General features: G+C 52.8%; 7 protein-coding genes across 7 annotated transcripts; 4 read left to right on the top strand and 3 right to left on the bottom strand.

Moving 5' to 3' along the window:
• Positions 1–5,108: 5,108 nt before the first annotated feature.
• Z520_05177 (uncharacterized protein) lies at positions 5,109–6,486 on the bottom strand (the record flags this gene model as incomplete). Its single annotated transcript, XM_016775680.1, has 2 exons — positions 5,109–5,168; positions 5,224–6,486. 2 exons carry the CDS (start codon positions 6,484–6,486, stop codon positions 5,109–5,111), a joined length of 1,323 nt encoding a protein of 440 aa, XP_016632839.1.
• Positions 6,487–6,945: 459 nt separating this feature from the next.
• On the top strand, positions 6,946–9,241 carry Z520_05178 (uncharacterized protein; the record flags this gene model as incomplete). The annotated part of the gene is made up of 4 exons (XM_016775681.1): positions 6,946–7,023; positions 7,079–7,274; positions 7,476–7,687; positions 7,742–9,241. The coding sequence occupies 4 exons, from the start codon at positions 6,946–6,948 to the stop codon at positions 9,239–9,241; spliced, it is 1,986 nt and encodes a 661-aa protein (XP_016632840.1).
• Positions 9,242–9,260: 19 nt separating this feature from the next.
• On the bottom strand, positions 9,261–10,268 carry Z520_05179 (uncharacterized protein; the record flags this gene model as incomplete). The annotated part of the gene is made up of 1 exon (XM_016775682.1): positions 9,261–10,268. One exon carries the CDS (start codon positions 10,266–10,268, stop codon positions 9,261–9,263), a length of 1,008 nt encoding a protein of 335 aa, XP_016632841.1.
• A 501-nt stretch (positions 10,269–10,769) lies between these two features.
• Positions 10,770–13,143, top strand: Z520_05180 (uncharacterized protein; the record flags this gene model as incomplete). Its single annotated transcript, XM_016775683.1, has 2 exons — positions 10,770–11,258; positions 11,323–13,143. The coding sequence occupies 2 exons, from the start codon at positions 10,770–10,772 to the stop codon at positions 13,141–13,143; spliced, it is 2,310 nt and encodes a 769-aa protein (XP_016632842.1).
• Positions 13,144–13,404: 261 nt separating this feature from the next.
• On the bottom strand, positions 13,405–14,584 carry Z520_05181 (uncharacterized protein; the record flags this gene model as incomplete). Its single annotated transcript, XM_016775684.1, has 2 exons — positions 13,405–14,481; positions 14,540–14,584. 2 exons carry the CDS (start codon positions 14,582–14,584, stop codon positions 13,405–13,407), a joined length of 1,122 nt encoding a protein of 373 aa, XP_016632843.1.
• A 322-nt stretch (positions 14,585–14,906) lies between these two features.
• On the top strand, positions 14,907–16,437 carry Z520_05182 (NADH-ubiquinone oxidoreductase 49 kDa subunit, mitochondrial; the record flags this gene model as incomplete). Its single annotated transcript, XM_016775685.1, has 2 exons — positions 14,907–15,632; positions 15,679–16,437. The coding sequence occupies 2 exons, from the start codon at positions 14,907–14,909 to the stop codon at positions 16,435–16,437; spliced, it is 1,485 nt and encodes a 494-aa protein (XP_016632844.1).
• A 1,074-nt stretch (positions 16,438–17,511) lies between these two features.
• Z520_05183 (calcium/calmodulin-dependent protein kinase) lies at positions 17,512–18,847 on the top strand (the record flags this gene model as incomplete). The annotated part of the gene is made up of 3 exons (XM_016775686.1): positions 17,512–17,760; positions 17,813–17,969; positions 18,021–18,847. The coding sequence occupies 3 exons, from the start codon at positions 17,512–17,514 to the stop codon at positions 18,845–18,847; spliced, it is 1,233 nt and encodes a 410-aa protein (XP_016632845.1).
• Between the last annotated feature and the right edge of the window lie 515 nt (positions 18,848–19,362).

Below are 19,362 nucleotides of genomic sequence, written 5' to 3' on the forward strand. Positions count from 1 at the left end.
CATCCTCCTCCTACTCCAACCACCAGTGGAAGTCACACTCGTCAAGCCCTTACTCCAAGTGTGCGAATCGGTAGAGTGCCTGTGGTGCCAATGGTGGATATCCGGTAGGCGGCGCTACCTACCTAGAGAGGGCCTTGGAGCTTGGGAGTCAAGAGCCGGGTGGCGTCTGTGCTGCAGCCATCCCGTTGCTCTTAGTGCTCCTAGGCGGGCCCTCCCCCCTTTAGTGCTTGGGTTCTAGGGCTTGATGCCCGGAGGCAAGCCTGGGAGGCGAAAAAGATGCTGTCAATGCCAACACCCTTGTTGATTGACGGAAAGTGACCGGACTGGAGATGGCACAAAAACAGTCTAGCCGGCTGCCACTACTGCACTCCGTTGGCTCCGGAGTATTCCTTGATGCGTCGGTAGACTACTAGGGCGTGAGCAGCTGGCTGTAGCTACCGATGGTGAGGAGAGGAGAAAGGCGAGGGTAGCTCTGGGCCTGATGCTACTTGTAAGCCGAGCAGGAGCAAAAGACATGGCTGCATAGAGGTCGAGGGACGCAGCACAGGCACGAGGAGGCCGAGGACCGAGGAGTAGGACAAGAGAGAACTTCACACGGAGTAATGCGCACCGCCGATGTACTTGCAGATACTTTGCTTTTTTGCTCGTCTAGTAGTAGTTTCATGGAAATGCGGTGTGCCCAGTTCTGCCAGTCCAAAGGTGAAAAATGGATAAAAGCATCTTTCGTCAAGCCAAACCAACACAAGCTAGTACTCTAGAGGTTGTTCAGTTGTTCGAGCCTACCGTATGCGCCCTCCACTCCCCTTTCCCCCTCCTTCTCTTGCTCTTAGGCTGTCCTGCTAGGTGCCCCCCGTTCATGCAAGATGCAGCAACCCTCGCAGGGCAGCGGGAGGGCGGAACCTCATCACAGTTCTTCATCTCTAGCCGGGTGGCTTGCTCTTTGAACCAATGCCTATTCATGAAGCCAGTACTCAGAACAGATTGATAACGATAGGGAACCTCTGGGTCACCGTCAGAACTGAGAACCGCAATGGCCCCTCGAGCCCATTCCCTTCAAGCGTTAGTTAGTTCCAGGTCGCATTGGTTTTTTTGGCCAACCCCCAACAAACAGATCCCCGTTGCCAACCGTTGGTCATTCCTTTGGCCCCGTTGACAAGAGTCTAATTGACTTGACAAGTTGAGAGTGATGCGACTTCTTTGTGATGGCATTTTTCAGTCGAGTTGCCCAGCTCCATCGCCCCTCTTCCCCCCTCCTCCCCTCCCCAAAACCTTGAGTCCACCAACCCCTTTAACCGTCCAATGGACACGGTGCCCTCCAATCTTGACGCCTGCAGGGATCTGATCGCGCTGTGTCCCCTGTGCCCGTGCTCCCTCCTTTACGAGCGCCACTGACGCCATCTGTGATGCAGTTCCCTCTCTAGAGTTGACCCCCATTCCCTCGTACACCCCCTCTGTCTACTCCGTATGCTGCTAAGTGTTCGTGCAGGAGCTTGTCTAGGCACACTAAGAACCAATGAAATTGCCTGCTCACTCTTGCAGTGCGTCCCTGTAGTTCACCCAAATCCAGTTTGACGCCTGCGTTCCCCCATATTCAACACTGATATCATGTCCATTGGCAAGAAGCGCCCGTTTATCCACACCTGTCGACACCTCGAGCAAACCTGTGTGCCGATTTCCGGGTACTATTTGGAGTAATTATGTACCTCCATACTCCAAGGACACTTCGTTTGTACCGATACAATCCCAGAGGTAAGGCAGTACTCACAAGGACTGTGCATATTCAAAAATGAGGGGGGCAATTCCATATCACTAGCCTCAACTCGCCGCGGATGGATAGCCAATGCATTGCAATTCTCGGAGAATAGTCTGAACTCCAGCGTGCTGATCTGTCTCTCTGCCGAAGGGTTTCGGCGTCAAATGGACTTCACGTGAAGGGAAGTTGGGTACCTGTCCACGCTCATGCTGATCCCGGCCGCCAGCTTCACTCCTGGGTACCTAGCGAGCAGGTAGTTTTCTATAAGCAACCCTGGAACGCGTCAGTGACCCTAGCAGGCATTCTGTGTGACACTCCCGGGCGTGACTTCGTTGTCACCTCTCCAAAATTCCGCTGCGGAGTCAGAATACCCAGTTAGTGTCGCCCCAAGTGTCGCCTCAAGGCCCAAATGCTTCATTTCAAGGTATTGCGAGGGGACGCATCCCTGTATCCGAAAGGATCAAAATATTGATACGTTGCTATTTTGTAGCCAACTGGCGCGTCCAGTCGGATTTGTCGCCACCTGCTGGACCCCAGATCTGAGGTGTTGCTCAGCCTCCTCATTCTGGAATAACTGCCAAATCGCTGGCCAAGTTTCATAGATGCTGGTCCTCGTCGTAGCAGTCCCTGCAGACACGTCGACACCCTACCACCTGTCCATACGTACGACATTGGGTGAGTGCCGGCGCAGGGTCCACGCAACTGGCCTCGCGGTGGACATTCGCGAACCAAAGATGACGTCTTCCAGGGCGGTTTTCGAGTATTGCGTCCCAGTCCCTTGATTTAGCTCTTTGTTTTGGCCCAATTTCTTATGGCTCTTGCTTCGGCCAGATGCAGGTAAGGCCTCTGTAAACCCAGGCCTAGTGCTCGCTCCCTTTGCCAAAGATTGCGCTTATCCTTCGGTCTTTCCAGTGTTCACGCTCCGCAATAATGGTAGGCGCTAGAGTCTGCCCTCTCCGCTGCCGTCGCCGGAAATTTCCTGGATTCTTTTGATGAGGCGTCGGCAAGGACCAGTGGGACCAGAACCTGAAACGAAGCCATTGCATCCTAGATGGCTAGGCTGTCAGGACGCTCAGTCCACTTGCGGCAATCACGACAGCCGGACAGCGGGTGGCGCTCGTCTCTGGCCGAGTCAGTAGCCCTGCGTCCTCGACCTAGCAACTTCTTTCTCTCAACGTCATGCCGCCTATTCTGATGGTGGGCAGGAGGAGACGTGTCATTGGCTCAGGGCGGGACGAATGCCCTAGGTATCGTAAGGCATTCAGGCTTTAGTCAAGTCCCTGTAGCAGGCGAGGAAGGGTCTTTGAGATCAGTGTCATGATCAGACAGCACCAATAGCCACACTGATCTCAGGGACCATGATGCAATAAATAATACGGTCCTGCTCAGAACCTGTTTTTGACGGTCTCCCATCACGAGTACCTAGAGTACTCGTAGAAGTTATTCGGCGACAACAAACTCGACAAGCGCATGAGCCCAAGCGAGTGGTGGGGTCAAAAGTCCTCAGCAGTAGTCGGTTTAGTGGCTTGCAGTCCGACCTCCGGATGCTGAGGATTCCCGGGTTGGAAGCGGTTCAAAATGTGACTGGAATTGACATGCGGTGATGGAACCCGCAGTTGTCAGCGCCAAAAAGCCACAGTTGTTCATTTTCGGTCATAGGTTCAGAGGACGCCCCGTGTTCTGATGGCGATGTCGGGCTGCTGGCGTGATTTACAGAGTTCATCCTCGGTTTTCCTTTAGGGCTCGGATTTCTCAATTTGCACGGAATGGGGACTGCCAGAGGTCACCAACAGTAAGCCCCCCAAAGAGTCTAGAGACTTTCCAAAGGTGCAGGAACGACGCCCCTAGAGCAAGAGAGAACCCCGCCCAGTCCTTCTCCGCCCAGGAACTCGTCAAGTGGCCCCAGTTTTGATGGCCTTCCTCTCAGCACTCTGTTCCAAGCCCTCAAACTTTGAGGCTCGGGGAGGCTAGCAGACGCACCAGCTCCCCAAGGAGGCATAGCATGAGCCCGAAAGCGACTTGTTTTGAAGAGGTGCAGATGCAGCGGTCAGATGTCACCCCCTTGCGTCCTTTGCTATCTCTTCTAGGATCCGAGCTCCAAAAGCATAGCGAGATTATTTGTTGACCTCGCTGCCGCCAGTGCTCCTTTCCGCTTCCGAGTCGAGTCCTTTTGCGCCTCCAACTGGCCGGCAAGCCTTGATCTCTTCTGGATGGGCCTGGCATTTTAGAGTTGAACAATCGAGCAACCATTGCAGATCCAGCAGGCGCCACATCTAGTCTGAATTGCGCGTCCGTCAAAACCGAGCGAGTTTCAACTACAACTCGGTGCTCGTACCATCACGGGTGTTTCCTGCAGCATCAAATTTCAGTAGCACATCCTCCTTCAAATTTTACGTACTCTGCAGAGTTCATCTCGCCAACTAGCTCGATGCATTGAGCAATTGGCTTCGCATTGGCACCCTTGCTTGCAGGCTGGGGAGTTCGAGGAGGAAACAACCGAGCGTCGATGCGCTATGCTCTCGCTTTCTCTAGTGTCCCAAGCGCTTACCAGATTTATTTTCCGTGCTGTATTAGTTCTTCTGGACGTCGGAATGAATCAGAGAATCCCATTTGACCGGGGTGCCAAATTGAGCCACCCTTTTCGATCGCGTCGTGTATGGGGCATGGCTAGAGCCTTGCGGCATGTCTCATGAAGCGAGCCTGACTCGGGCATCGGCAATTGAGCGAAGAACGTCCGATGGGAGGAGATCAAGAGTAGCCCAAAGAATTCAGGTAGACGAGTTCGCCGAACACCTTCGGTCCCCTACGCAGAACTGGGTTCGGCAGAGGACCAACTTGACGGTGTGCGTCGGAAAAAGGCTTGCCACAAAGCAGGTACATACAAGGGCTGCCAGCCAGTCTGAACTTCTGCGAACACCGGCTATTCTATCCGTCAGTAGTCCACTATGACTGAACCGGCTCCTGCGTTTCCAGGCTTTCCAGTGTACCTAGGTAGGTTTGGGAGTGGCACGAGAAGTGGAAGCTGCACACGACCAAATACTCAGCAAAGAGATATCCAATCCTCCCTTTTTGGTGAGACGTCGATAGAAACAACTGATCTTCAAAGATAGGCAATCGCAACACGTGCCGTATCCTCCCATCTCTACGGGAGATAGACACTGAGCATCAATTGCAAGACTTTTGCGGACCGAGGCTGATCTGACGATCGCGATCGACGAGGCTCTAACCCATCGGCCCACAAGTATGACAAGGCTGAACGCATCAAAAGACGTCCACAAGGAGGGTACATTCGACAACGCTGGAAGAAAATCTCTACTCAATGTGATAATAAGAAAATTCCAAAAAACTCCGCATTCTAACGTATCCTCTTGAGCTTTTCGGTCTGGAAATGAAGTCGATCGTCGAAACGGTCGCTCTGCGGCAAGGTCAGCTAAGTCGCTCCAACACGTGGAATAATGGGACAAACGCACCTTCTCTGCAATGTTTGTGATTAGTGTATTCTGGGCCTCAACTTCTTCTCCTGTGGCACGAGCGAGGAGATTAAGACGTTTGGCTGCCCCAGTGAGCTCGTCGAGGTTGCGGTCAATTTCATTCTCCATGGCCTCATCCTCACTGTCGGCCTCGAACTGGTACTTGGCCCTTTCGGCCAGACTTGTTTTTGTCGCGCCACCACCTGAAGCATCGTCCAAACCCTTGAAATTTTGATTCATCCGTTGGGTGCTCTTGAAAGCTGCCTCTCGCGTAGCCTCACGCGCCTCTCTTTCGGCATGATGGCGGTCCATGATTTGTTCATCTCGGCGCGCACGTCTGTCCTTGGCAGTGAAAGGATTGTTGACGTGGACTGCGAACATGCTCCGGTTCAACGTCTTGAGCTCTTTCGTCTTGTCCTCAGCGATGTTGATGTAATTGTTTCCAAGGTCAAGATTCCGATCCGTGTTGTGCATTCTCTCTCCTTGTGCACCGAGTCTGGCTAGGGTATTCCGGCCCATCTCTTCAGCTTGAGCAGCGATTCGAAGGGCGTTTCTAGTTGATGCCACATCTTGCTGCTTCATGAACCTGATGTCTTGTTTCAGAGCGTTGATATCTTCTTCCTCCTCTTCCTCTGCAGTCAATTGACGATCGCCATATGCTCCGTAGCTCTGGTCACCAGCGTCGCCACCGGGGTTGTATTCATAATCGGGGGGCCCGCTTGTTTGATTTTGTTGATTTTGTTCAAGCCGTTCTCGTGCTCCGCCAAACAACTCGTCGCGATTGCTGTCATTCTCGTAGAGATTAGACGAACCTAATCCTCCATACCCTCCCTGCCGTGAAGTACCACTGGGCTGTTGAACGCTTGCATATGGGTTGCCGCCAGGTGCACCGCCTCCATAGCCATTCTGATTCCCGAATTTGTCTGAGCCATAACCACTACCTCCTCCAAAATTGGCTGATGATGCACTGCCGTATGCGTTGTCCCTTCCGTACGGCGGCCGCTGTTGACCCGGACCAGGCAAGCCATTAAAACTGCCGGGGCCTGGAGGGCCGCCTTGACCTTGAGGGGTTACAATTCCAGCGCTCATCTTAGCTTTTGTGTACGGGTCCGGCGGAATCGCTGGCTGTGCATAAGGGTTTGTGGATGCATAAGGATTCTGTGAAGGAGGAGCAGGAGATTTGCTTTTGTTCCTAGAGCCAAACAGAGCCAGTCTGCTGGAATCGTCGTCGTCGTCCCCTCTTCGAAGGCTGAATTTACCCATCTTTGTGGGTGAGTAGAGAGTACTCTTGCAGTGACGGCAAATGGGTGGTAAGGATATGTAGAGCTGAAATAGGGGATGAAGAAGTTTTGGTCAAAGATAAATGCGTTCAGCCTGTTTGAAGCTGATATAGGCACCCAGGTAGGATCTCGAGCTGAAACAGGTGGACGTGGCAGGATGGGCAGTGCGCCCTCACTTTGACCGCAGTCTCGACTCCCGAATCACCAGCCTGCGGTCTAGTTAGGGACTGGAATCTCACTCCGCCTCAAGAGCGTCTCGACCAATGGGATTGCGGTTTTGGGCTCCCAGTCTTGGCGTGTTTGTCCGCAGCTCAAACACCGTGACATTTGCGAGCAAAGCGAGTTTCGTGGAACTCGTTCGGTTTGATTTGAGTCTAAGGGAGCAGATTGCAACAGCTCGTAATCAACCATGAGATAAAGCCGAAATCTGAACCGAGGCCTAATGGCCCCCAACATAGACAAAGAAGCGGAGCATCTCCGAAACAAAGCGAGAAAAGAGCTCCTCGGATTGCTTGAAGGCGTGAGTAAGGAGGGGGCCGCCCAACGTTGCCTTGTCCATACTAACTCAACCTCAGGTTCGCGGCAAAAAGAACTTGGTTATTGGGAAGGATCTGACTGGACTACTCAGCCTTTTTGTCCAATTCCCGACGCTGAAGGAATATGGCGTGGACAAAGTCTTCGAACTTGAAAACAACAACACCGACTCATCACAAAGAAATGTGGTGTACCTTGTCCATGGAGAAAAGGCTAGCTTGGTCCAGGCCGTAGCAGGTGCGTCTTCAAGATGTTTTCAATTCTTCATACGGGACTTACAAGGAGACTGCGCGGATCATTTCCTCTGTGCCTTGCTGTCAGTCTAGCTCCCAATATCGACAGGATTCACACCATAATAGCGGCGTCTCCATTGAAAGACTCTCTGCATTTGATTAAGTGACGGAGGAGGAGAGCACCTGCTGACATAACATAATACAGAGCAGATCAAGAAACTGCAGAGAAATGGCTCGGTCGAGCACGAAATCTCTGTATGTTGGGTGCCCAGGAGAACTCTAGTGTCCAACAGAGTCCTGGAGGATGAGGGTATTCTGGGAGATGTCAATGTCTCCGAGCTCCCAATATATTTCCTACCTTTGGAAGACGACGTGCTCTCACTGGAGCTGGAGGAGTCATTTAATGACTTGTATCTAGTATGTTTGCCTGATCCGAGAAGAGAAGCGTTCGTTTTCCTGACAACGTCGCAGCGACGCGATCCTTCTCCGCTATTCCTTGCTTCGAAAGCCCTGATGCAGATTCAACAGCGACATGGTCTGTTTCCGCGGATATTGGGCAAGGGGGACAACGCCAGACAACTTGCAAACCTTCTACTCCGGGGAAGAAAGGAGCTCGACGCCGACGAGGCTGCGACGCAATATACCAGCATGCCGAGTACCTCGATTGAGCAAGTGATCATAATCGATCGGGACGTCGATTTTGCCACCGTCTTGTTGACCCAGTTGACATACGAGGGCCTGATTGATGAAATGGTCGGTATCAAGCACAACCGTGCCGAAGTTGATTCGGCCATCGTCGGCGCGGCTCCCCAGCAGCGATCGCAGACCAGTTCTTCCTCGACATCTCCGCCTCCAGCCGTTCGCCAAGGTCTCAAGCGCAGGATCCAGCTAGACTCATCCGACTCGCTGTATGAACAGTTGCGTTCCTCCAACTTTGCCTTGATCGGGCCACATCTGAACAAAATAGCGAGACGTCTGGAATCAGAGTACGAAGGTCGCCACACTGCTCGCGGCATCAACGAGCTACGAGATTTTGTCAATAAACTGCCAGGCTTTCAACAGGAGCACCAGTCCCTGGCCATTCACACTAATCTTGCAGACGACATGAGCAAGCACACTCGCTCTGAGACTTTTAACCGCGAACTGGAGGTACAGCAGAATATTGCAGCTGGAACAGATCCGATATACCAACACGACACTATTGAAGAGCTGATCGCCCGAGATACTCCCCTGTCTACCATCCTCCGACTCCTCTGTCTCGAATCGACAATAGCTGGGGGTCTGCGCCCCAAGGACTTGGAGTCGTTCCGGCGCCAAATCCTACACGCCTACGGCTTCCAACATCTCCTGACCCTTGATAAGTTACAGGTCATGGAATTACTCCAGCCCCGCTCATCCAGTTCAGCTTTACTCCTCCCAGTCGGCGGCGCCGGGGCTTCGCCAGAAAAGGGCACGAAAACCAACTACGGCTATCTTCGCAAAGAACTGAGGTTGATTGTAGATGAGTATAATGAACAGGACCCCGAGGACATCGCATACGTGTATTCGGGCTACGCGCCCCTAAGCATACGCATTGTGCAGTGCATTCTGCAGAAACAATATCTTCAAACCCTGCACAAGTCACCTTTGCCCCTTACGCCCTCTAGTACAGGATGGACGGGCTTCGAAGACATCCTGAAGTCTGCCAGGGGGCCAACCTTTAATATCGCACAGAAACCAGCGGATGAGAAGGCAGCCAGGGCGAAAGCCGCACTTGCGGGCAAGGGAAATTGGAAGACTCTCTTTGTCATGTTCGTGGGCGGTATTACCTTCACGGAAATTGCAGCATTGAGATTTATCGGACGGAGGTTGATTGAATCAGGACAGAGAAAGAAGATTGTCATTTGCACCACTGGCATCATTAGCGGGAGGAGCATTATGGAAGGTGTTATTGAGAAATCCAATCTGGGGTCAGGAATTGTTGCAGCCTGAATCACGCTCTTGGGCAGCGTCAAATTTTCGGAGTTGCGGCTTGGTCGACACTGAATTCGGCTTTCACGCCCAAATGGTCCGTGACCCAGCCTGCCTCCAGTCCTTCTTCCTTGATCAAGGTCTGCCTGACGTTTTCTTCTTCGGCTTCGATCCCCATGCCGAAACGCTCGAATTTCTCGCATTTCAGCTGTCCACAAAAGAACAATTTGTCCATTCGACTGCACCCGAACATGTTTCTGAGCCTGGTTGGAGCCATTTGACCCCAGGTGTATCCTTGGTCAGTGTCTTCCTTCCCGCCAAGCGACAGATAGGCGTCTTGGAGATTGTTGTCCGAATGGAGTGTCTTATCGAAGTCTTGGATGGCATTCAGATCTCCACCGAGAACACTGCCGCTTGCCTCTGGGTCATGCATCCATTTGGCGGCCGTTGCTAGTTGATGGGGCCGCTTTGGAGGATCCGCGACCAACGACTCCAGGTGCGTATTGCAGATACGGATGATCTGGCCGTTGCCAAAATGTACGTCGACGAACAGCCCGTCTCTCTCCATGACCGTCTGCTCGTAGTGGACACGGAAGACGGAAGTGATGGGCAAGGCCTTCGGGACAAGCGTACAGGTACCATAGTGCCCAGACTCCCAGTACTTGTTGTCTATGTCGGTCATGTTGTAGTTGGCTCGAATCCACGGTTGGGTTTGCAATAGTGCCAGGTCGGTTTCAAGCATTTCCTGCAGCATAATAACGCTAGGGAGTGAAGTGCCGTCCACATGAGATTGCAGGTGCTTGATGGCAGCTCGCATGCGTTCATCCGTGAAAGGCAGCATGAAGTCGATGTTCCATGACAGGAGCATAAATTTAGCCGTCCCAGGCACATCTGGAGCGCTCTTGGATGGAACAACCTGCTGCCATGGGGAGGTCTCGGGCGAGAAGGAGAAGTAGGGCTGATCGAATCTCTCCTGTCGATTCCAAGGATGCGATGATTTCTTCTTTGACTCGATGAGTTCGATGATCTTCTTCAATTTAGGGTCCATGCTTGCAGTTCGCGTGGTAGCCCGACGTCTGATATCGCGGAGCCTGGTGTAGATGCACGGTCTAGGTTGAACGATGATGACCGGGATGGTGTGCCCAGCCGCCTGTATACTCCTGTAGAAGTTTCGAAACTCGGGGAAGATGATCATCAACCCAAGGTAGAACTTACTCACCGGCAATATATAATCTTAGCAGAGCTCAGGCAATCAACACAGGATAAACTGACCAGTGTCGAGGTCAGCCATGGTCGAACCGAGGTTTGGCACGAACATGTCAGATGAATTGCTGCTCATTGGACGAATCTCCTCTGGCAGCCAGTTCAACATCTCCATCATCCATCTCCCTCCAAGGTCCAGTCCATCACCAGTTTCGCGCAGACGGAGGGAATTGACGAAGGTCGCGTCAATGACTCATCGTCAACATCAGCTCAGACCTCGTGGGACATATCCATCGTCGAGCATGACTGCCAGCAGCTTCATTCCACCTCTCGGCCATCTTAGAAAATGTCAGAGCCCAGTCCTGCTAATCCAGCCTCAGCAAAGCGACCAAGACCGGTGATCTCCTGCCTGGAGTGCCGACGGAAAAAGCTGCGTTGTTCTCGTTCGCATCCCTGCCAGCAATGTGTCAAGATCGGACGGCCCGGCAGATGCGTATACCAGGCCGGTCAAGAACCCGAGCCAAATACTGAGTACTCAGCGATTTTAAGAGTACCGAGCAAGCGGCAGCGCTTGAATCCGCCTGCTGTCATTGATGGAGGTGAAAACGCCCTGGCGCCAAACGGTGCGTCCTACCAAGGGCCACCTCTGGCGCGCCATGGTATCATTGAGGATCTCCAGGACAGGGTGTCCAGGCTAGAGCAGGCATTGCTGGCTCAAAACGCCGGTCGCAATGGCGAGCCCCTTGTTACTCGAAGTCCGCCAATCCATCCTTCTACAGACGATGTTGTTTACTCTGAAACGTTCTCGAACACGCCCGCACAGATGAGTTCGCAGGTGAGCCCTTGTACAAGACTCCGGCAAATGTCCCTCTCACTTTCCTCTGTACTGACCTGGATAGTTCAGCGATGCGTGTGCATTCATGGTCAAGCTGCGGGATGATTTAAATACTCCTGAGATGATTGCACTGCGAAGAAGGTTGAAAGACTTGCACTATTCTGTCGAGAAGAATCATATTGCACAAGATACCCAGCTGCCGTCGGCTTCCTCGATCAGTCAGACTCCTCTACAGCTGCCGCCATTGGATGTGTGCGAAAAGCTAGCGATCCTCTATTTCGACAACATGGAACACTGTTTTCGAATCTTGCATTTCCCCGAGTTCAGACATCAACTGCGCATCTACTTTTCAGAGGGCGAGCACGCTTGCAGGTTCGGTTTTGTTCAGCAGCTGGTCGGTGTCCTGGCCGTCGCCGTCATGCTCGGTACCCATGGAGAATGCGAAGCAGCTCGGTCATGCTTGGCCATCAAGCCGGACGACGCCATGCACTTCATGAAGAACTTCCTCCGAGACCTGCGGCACACCGAGAGATACCGCTTACCAGCTCTGCAAGTCAAGATGCTTCTGCTCATTTGCAGCTGGCTGAACTTGGATCCGATGGACGATCTGTTCCGACTGAATGGCGAGCTCCTTCGCGATGCCTTGTTCATGAAGATGGACCAAGACCCTGCGACCCTGCCGGGGATCAGCGTGTTCGAAGGAGAACTGCGGCGGCGCAACTGGATGACTATTGTTGAATGCGACCTCATGCTGTCAATTCTGTGCAAGATGCCATGCCTGGTTCCCGGGTACACTTCCAAGCCGCCCCGAAACGTCAATGACGACGAAATATTCGATGGCATAGAGACCCTGCCTCAATCGCGACCCACGAGTGATTGGACTGACGGCCTGTGCCAATACCTCCTCGCCCAGTCCTTTCCCCGCCGGGTCGCAGCCTGCAAGCAAATCGACGATGCGGCGGCCCATATCAAGACCGACGACGTCCTCCAGCACACGCGGTACCTGGAAAAAGTGCTCCAAGACCTCCCTCCGCCACTCCGCTTCAACTATACCGGTGACGCCGCGAGCAAGACTCCGCCCCGATTGATGGCCCGGATGGAGCTCGACATCAGCATCCGACGACCCCTGGTCCATCTGTATTCGCGTTGCATTCTTTCACCGCCCGACACGCGGGAGGGGGAGGAGCTCGAACGGGAAGTGAGGGCGGGTTACCTACAGAGCTGTCTCATGCTCGCCAACTACCAAGATCTCTTCGACCCGCAATACTCGGAGCTCAATGTGCCCCGACCGCAAGGGTACTGGGACTTCTTCTACACTTGCTACCGACAGGAACTGGGCCACGCCATCTTGGGGCTCTGTCTCGAGATCAAGAAGCTCAGCCCCGCCGCGGCCGCCGCTCGGGCCAGTACTGACGCGTCCTGCTCCCAGCCAACAATGTCGCCGCCGGGTGGGCCTAACGACGGCATCGTCAGAACACCCACATATACCCAAAGCAGTCTGATATATGCAGCCAAGGATACGTTGGAGCCAATGACCCGTCGTCTGCCATACCGCGGGTCCAAGGTCAAGGACATAATCTACTACAACATCATCCTAACATCTCTGCTCCCACCACAACGTCCGGAACAGAGCAAGGAAGGGCTGATCTTGCAAAGACTCCACGAGCTAGTGCGTGAATGCGAAGCAGCGCTGGAGCGAGCGAACGTCGAGTTGATTGCCGCTCCTCCGGCAGACGAGCGGTCGACCGCTGAGCAGCCTCTGGCCGACTACTCCACGTCCTACCAGATTGGTACCAGTTTCGATCCCGTGTGGGAGAGTTTCCCAAGGATCGATGTTTTTGAATACTTTGATTTGCATCAGTGGTTTGACAGTGCAAGTACCTGAATATAATTCCCCGTCGCCAGAGGGCGCTTGCTCTACACGCACACTCGGCCAAATGCACAATTTATGAACAGACGCCTTCAACAAGGTTATAGACAAGCAGAGGAACTTTTTTTGGATTTCGCAATCCCGAGGTATCAATGAAGGTCATGTATTGAACACCCTGCAATGCATAGAAACGCCGAGAGAGATGCAGTCATGGAACATTTATCAAATCTCAAGTGTACAGTGTACTGGACTTCGGTCACTTCTAAAACGTTGGTCTCATTTCCCAATTTCATCCAACGCCTTGAGTAATCTCTTTGCCTTCTTCTTCAAGACATCGACGCTTTTCAAGAACAGCACATCACTGGGAAACTGGCCCGTGCTCTCAATGTTGAAGATGAAATGGTCCTGTACTCTTCCCAGCTTGACTTTGCCCTTGAACTCTTCGTGCCGTAGGCATTCTCTCGACACGGTGTCGCGCATGGGGTCCTTGACGACCGCCTTCTCGTCGCCCTCGCGGTTGTGGTAGGCCGGTTCGTCCGATGCCGCATCTGAGGGAGTCACTCGTTCGAGGTCGATCACACCTGGCGGGAAGCACTTTTGGAACTTCCGGGCGTCCGCGCCGAGGATCGGCTTTGTGATGGTTATGGTCGGCAGGAGGCGGTATGTGGCTGTGGCGACGGGGGAGAATTTGGCGTGATCACCACCCGTCGACATGTGTGCGTGCATGACCAGGTCAATTTCTTGACCCGGACGTAGTTTGGCGATCAATATATCTGGACTGACTGCTTGGATCGGCTCTTTTGCATAAAGCACCGCCTGTTCGCCCGTGGGCGTGAATTCGATATGGCGCGAATATACGCTGCTATTGATGTATTTTTCTTCTGGCTCGGTGGCATTTCTATCGGCATTTGGGTTTCGCTCGCATTTGACCTTCAGGCTGAGCACGGCCGTGTTCCTGTCCGACAGACCCGTGCCTTTGGTGCCACTGTCAGGATGCTCCCCGACAAAGATTCTAAATCTTTCAAGGCCTTGCAGGCTTCCCTTCAACGGGACCAGTCCTAGCCGATGGGCGAGGACTTCATCTGCTATCACTGAAGTGTTATTCTGAATATAGACTTTCTCGATGGCTAGGGTGGGCACTTCGGCGAGGAGGATGCGGCGGAAAGCGTTGGCCACGGAGGCGTCAACCCCGACAAGAGAGAAGGTGGCTTCATGTTTTTGGTTCTGGTGGAAGAGGATTTTCAAGTTGTTCTCGAATCTGTCGAGGGACCAAGAGTTGTCTTCGCCCGCATGGTGACCGGGGAAGTCGGTTGATGTGATATTGGTGACAGTCTCGGCATTGACCCCGACGGTCTGCACGAGGAGACAGTCAGTATTGCGGTTTCATCTGTAAGGGAAAAACACAACCTACCTTTCGCCTATCAAGGCTGTCCTGTGAGGGTTGTATGGGAGCCATGAAGAGTTGGATGGTCGACTGCGCAGGGTGGCATGGTCTTCAAAGTGACAAAAAGAGAAACAAAAAGTTTCTCCAAAAATCGGCATTACATAAGCCGGTGGAGATAGCCACCCTCCACCAATCATAGACCCCGGAAAGCTCGACGTATTGTCCAAGCAGCGAAGCTACCAAGTCGCTGTCATTGACTTCTGACTTCTGTGGCCAAGGGCGCACTGCAAAGCCGACTCTACTTCGATTGATGCCGCCAACCTCAAAGCATCGTCTCGACGACAATTGCGCCTTCTTTTCTCTTGGCGTCGTGCCATAAAGGACAAGCATGACGATGGCGGCCTCGTTTGTGCGAGCTGCGAGCCGGCACGCACACACTTCCAAACGGCTTCGTCTCACACCCAGTCTTCAACTCCCCTCGAGGCAGAGACAGTCGCTCTTTTTCTCCCGTTCGATCTCGTCGACGGCTCCTCGAAATGCAGAGCCTGGTACCACCGGGCCTGTCTCCCCTGCCAACCCCGAACTTCCTGGCGGTCCCTTAGCCACCACGATCTCTCCCACCGATTCTACCTTTACCAAGCACGTCCAGCAGGACTCCAACTTGGTCAATAAAACCCCCGACATGAATTTGGGTGATGAATATGAGACGAGGAAGATCCGTCATTATACCGTCAACTTTGGCCCACAGCATCCCGCCGCACACGGTGTGCTACGTCTGATTCTCGAGCTCAATGGCGAAGAAATTGTCCGGGCAGATCCTCACGTCGGACTGCTGCACCGAGGCACGGAGAAGTTGATCGAGTACAAGACATATCTCCAGGCTCTGCCGTATTTCGACCGGTTCGACTATGTTTCAATGATGACGAACGAGCAATGCTTCTCCCTTGCCGTTGAGAAGTTGCTCAATATCGATATCCCGGAACGAGCCAAATACATTCGGACCTTGTTTGGGGAGATTACCAGGATCCTGAACCACCTGATGTCGATTCTGTCACACGCTATGGATGTTGGTGCTCTGACTCCTTTCCTGTGGGGTTTCGAGGAGCGAGAGAAGCTCATGGTATGCTAGGACGCCGCCTGTCTTGCCAGCCGCTAATTGATGATAGGAATTCTACGAGCGTGTCTCCGGTGCACGATTGCATGCTGCATATGTTCGTCCTGGTGGTGTCAAGGCTGATCTTCCGCTCGGATTACTGGACGATATCTATGCCTGGGCTACCCAGTTTGGCGATCGCATTGATGAGACTGAGGAACTCCTGACAGACAACCGTATCTGGATCGGCAGAACAAAGGGCATTGGGGTCGTTTCCGCCGCTGATGCTCTCAACTACTCGTTCTCTGGTGTCATGTTGCGAGGCTCCGGCGTCCCCTGGGACATTCGGAAAAGCCAGCCGTATGATGCCTACGATAAAGTCGAATTCGATGTGCCAGTGGGTCAGAACGGTGACTGCTATGATCGATACCTGTGCCGAATGGAAGAGTTCCGACAGTCTTTGCGCATCATTCATCAATGCTTGAATCAAATGCCTCCTGGTCCTGTTAAAGTGGAAGATTACAAGATCGCGCCACCTCCGCGAGCGGCCATGAAGGAGAACATGGAAGCTCTTATTCACCACTTTTTGCTCTTCACCAAGGGCTACACTGTTCCTCCAGGAGATACCTACAGCGCAATTGAAGCTCCCAAGGGCGAAATGGGTGTCTACCTCGTCAGCGACGGAAGTGAACGACCATACCGATGCAAAGTTCGAGCTCCTGGGTTCGCCCACCTGAGCTGTTTCGATCAGATCAGCCGTGGCCATCTACTTGCGGACGCAGTGGCTATCATTGGAACAATGGACCTTGTATTCGGTGAGGTGGACAGATAGGAGGGTCTGGAATTGAAGGATTTGAAGGATTTGGGAGGCGGAGGAAGGATTTTGAAAGCACTGGTGCGGCCAGGGGTTTGATGGTGAGACCCGAGGCTGAAAGTCCTGTCCTGAAGAGCAAAACAGGCCTTTCCACGGGGTCTGAGCAATGCATTCTGTGTATATACTGTGCTAGCCCTCACCATTCCATTTGTGTCAAGATTCTGCCATCATTGAGTGTGGCCATCGCAACAAGTATACCTGTGATATACAGTGGGCGCACAGGCTCGTATAGACCGAAAAGGGACTTTTCAGCCCTGGTTACCGGATTGGGTTAGTAGCTTGGGCCACAACCCTGCAGCGGCCGCCATAGCTTGCCTCGTAAGTGCCTAGTGAACCTCAGCTGGGAGCCTGGGAGCTTGAATCCTCCCTTCCTGCGCTTGTGTTGTGGGCTTGTGGCCCCTCGTGCAGCTCCTCCCTCTGGTGCTCCGCCACGAAATCGCCCCCAAAAGGTCCCAGCAAAGAGGAAAGAGGTGACTCCTGCCAGCGAACCTACAACTTCCACTCCTTTCCGCTACCTATTTCCTTCTGATTCTGATCAAGTGTCTGCACGAATCTTCCGTTCAGCCCTGATCATTCCTATACTTCTGTCCTACCTCTCTCGTGGTGCTGTGTTCGACCAGCCTCAATCGCTGTCAGCCCCGACAGCCCTACCCCGCAGCACTCGAAGACTTCTACGTGCGGCTGTATTCGCGTTGTGAGATAGGATTAAAGGCTGGAGGAACACCATTTTCTCTGTCCTTCAGCGCCCACTGCAATACCATACCCTCTTTCCCCGTCGCTCAAATCTTGGAGAATTTTAAGAGTGTCTGCGCAGGCCTTGGCCTGAACTATTGCAGCCATGAGTGCATGTGAGTCCCTCCAATGCCGCTGAGTTGCACTTCAACACCTTTGTTTCCAACAATTGTTGGTGATTTTGCATGGTCTGTTCTCTGTACTGTTCGCGGACTCTTGGGGCCGTCCACCTCTCCTAAAGCGCTTTCCATCACTCAAAGTGCGTCGAGGCTGATCCCGCACTGAATAGTCTCCGGTATGATGAACAAGCTGCAAGGCCAGCCCGACAGCTACGATAAGAAAGCCAAGTACCGTTTTGGAAAGACGCTGGGAGCGGGCACATATGGGATCGTTCGGGAGGCTGAAGTCGGTGGAGACAAGGTCGCAATCAAGATTATCCTCAAAAAGAGTGTCAAGGGCAACGAGCAGATGGTATACGACGAGTTGCAGATGCTGCAGACCCTCAGCCACCCTCACATCGTTCGGTTCGTGGATTGGTTTGAATCAAGAGTGAGACTTGCTTTGTCGTGGAAAAATGTGTCCAGAGACTAACAAGAGATAGGACAAATTCTACATTGTGACCCAACTAGCTACTGGCGGAGAGCTGTTTGATCGCATTTGTGACAAGGGCAAGTTTACGGAGAAGGACGCCTCGCAGACCATTAGGCAGGTCCTTGAGGCGGTCGACTATCTTCACGAACGAAACATTGTCCACCGAGGTAGGGAGAAACCACTCTTGCTTGGAATGCCGTCTGTTCTGACTTCTGCAGATCTCAAGCCAGAAAACCTTCTGTACCTCACCAAAGATCCAAACTCTCAGCTTGTTCTTGCCGACTTTGGCATCGCCAAAACATTGGAAGGCCCAGGCGCTGTCCTGACCTCAATGGCGGGATCTTTCGGCTACGCGGCCCCTGAAGTTATGCTCAAGCAAGGTCATGGCAAGGCTGTTGACATGTGGTCACTGGGAGTGATCACTTATACTTTGCTTTGCGGCTATTCACCTTTCCGTTCCGAGAACCTGGCAGATCTCGTGGATGAATGCAAGAGCGGTCGAATCATCTTCCACGAGCGCTACTGGAAGGATGTCAGCAAGGATGCCAAAGAATTCATCTTATCGCTATTGCAGCCAGAACCCAAGCGACGGGCGACGAGTAAAGAAGCACTCAAACATATCTGGTTGACTGGTGAAACGGCTTCAGATCATGATCTCTTGCCAGAAATCAGATCCTACTTGGCAAAGATGAAGTTGAAGCGCGGTATCGAGCTTGTCAAACTGGCCAACCGAATCGACGCCCTCAAGATGCAGGACGAAGAAGAACCCGGCTCGCCCGACGCAAACGATATACCTGCCAACGCACAAAATGCTGCTGGGTTGGCGGTCAAGAATCAAGCCAGGGGAGTTTCTCCTGGACGGGGTCTTGCCACGAATGAAACAGGAGAGAGGAGACCACTGAGCAATGCTGCAAAGAGTGCAATCTTCCGAGAAGTGGTTCTGGCGAAAGTCAGAGAGATGAAGGACAAGGAAAAGACGGATAAGCTGGTTGCAGATATCACCAAGGAGCATGAGAGGAGAAAGAGTTTCTCCGGTACAAGGTAGGTCTTCATGAAGACAGAGATATTGCCAGGAGATTCATGAGCCGGATGATCAGACACTTTGGCCGCAACCAGATTGGTGCTGTATCGACCGATTGGAACGACATTGTTATTCAGGGTGGCGCCACAATACCCTATTGTTTAAGGGCATGATGATGATCGCTGTCGGGATGTTATTCATGTGCAACGAGAAGTCAGCTATGTTTTCCGGTGGCCTAAGGCCGCGTTTCGAGCTGCGTGCTGAACAATCCAGAATGACTGCAGGCGCGTATGGTCAAAAATTCATAATGTGTTCACAAGGCCTAACGTCGACATCTCGTATTCGGACCGCTGGCTGTAAAAAGTATCATATCCCTCCACCTATTGAAACTAGCGACGATCTTCATCGGCCTGAGATGAACCGAAGTCTGGACAAGACATTTATTGCAACATTCTCCTCACCGCAACTCACATATGTACCTAACCTTGTACCCGTACCGGAGGTTAGAGACACAGGCTCTCTGCAGGAAACTTCCATTC

The sequence above is a fragment of the Fonsecaea multimorphosa genome (assembly GCF_000836435.1).
Source record: "Fonsecaea multimorphosa CBS 102226 unplaced genomic scaffold supercont1.9, whole genome shotgun sequence".
Taxonomy (NCBI): Eukaryota; Fungi; Ascomycota; class Eurotiomycetes; order Chaetothyriales; family Herpotrichiellaceae; genus Fonsecaea; species Fonsecaea multimorphosa.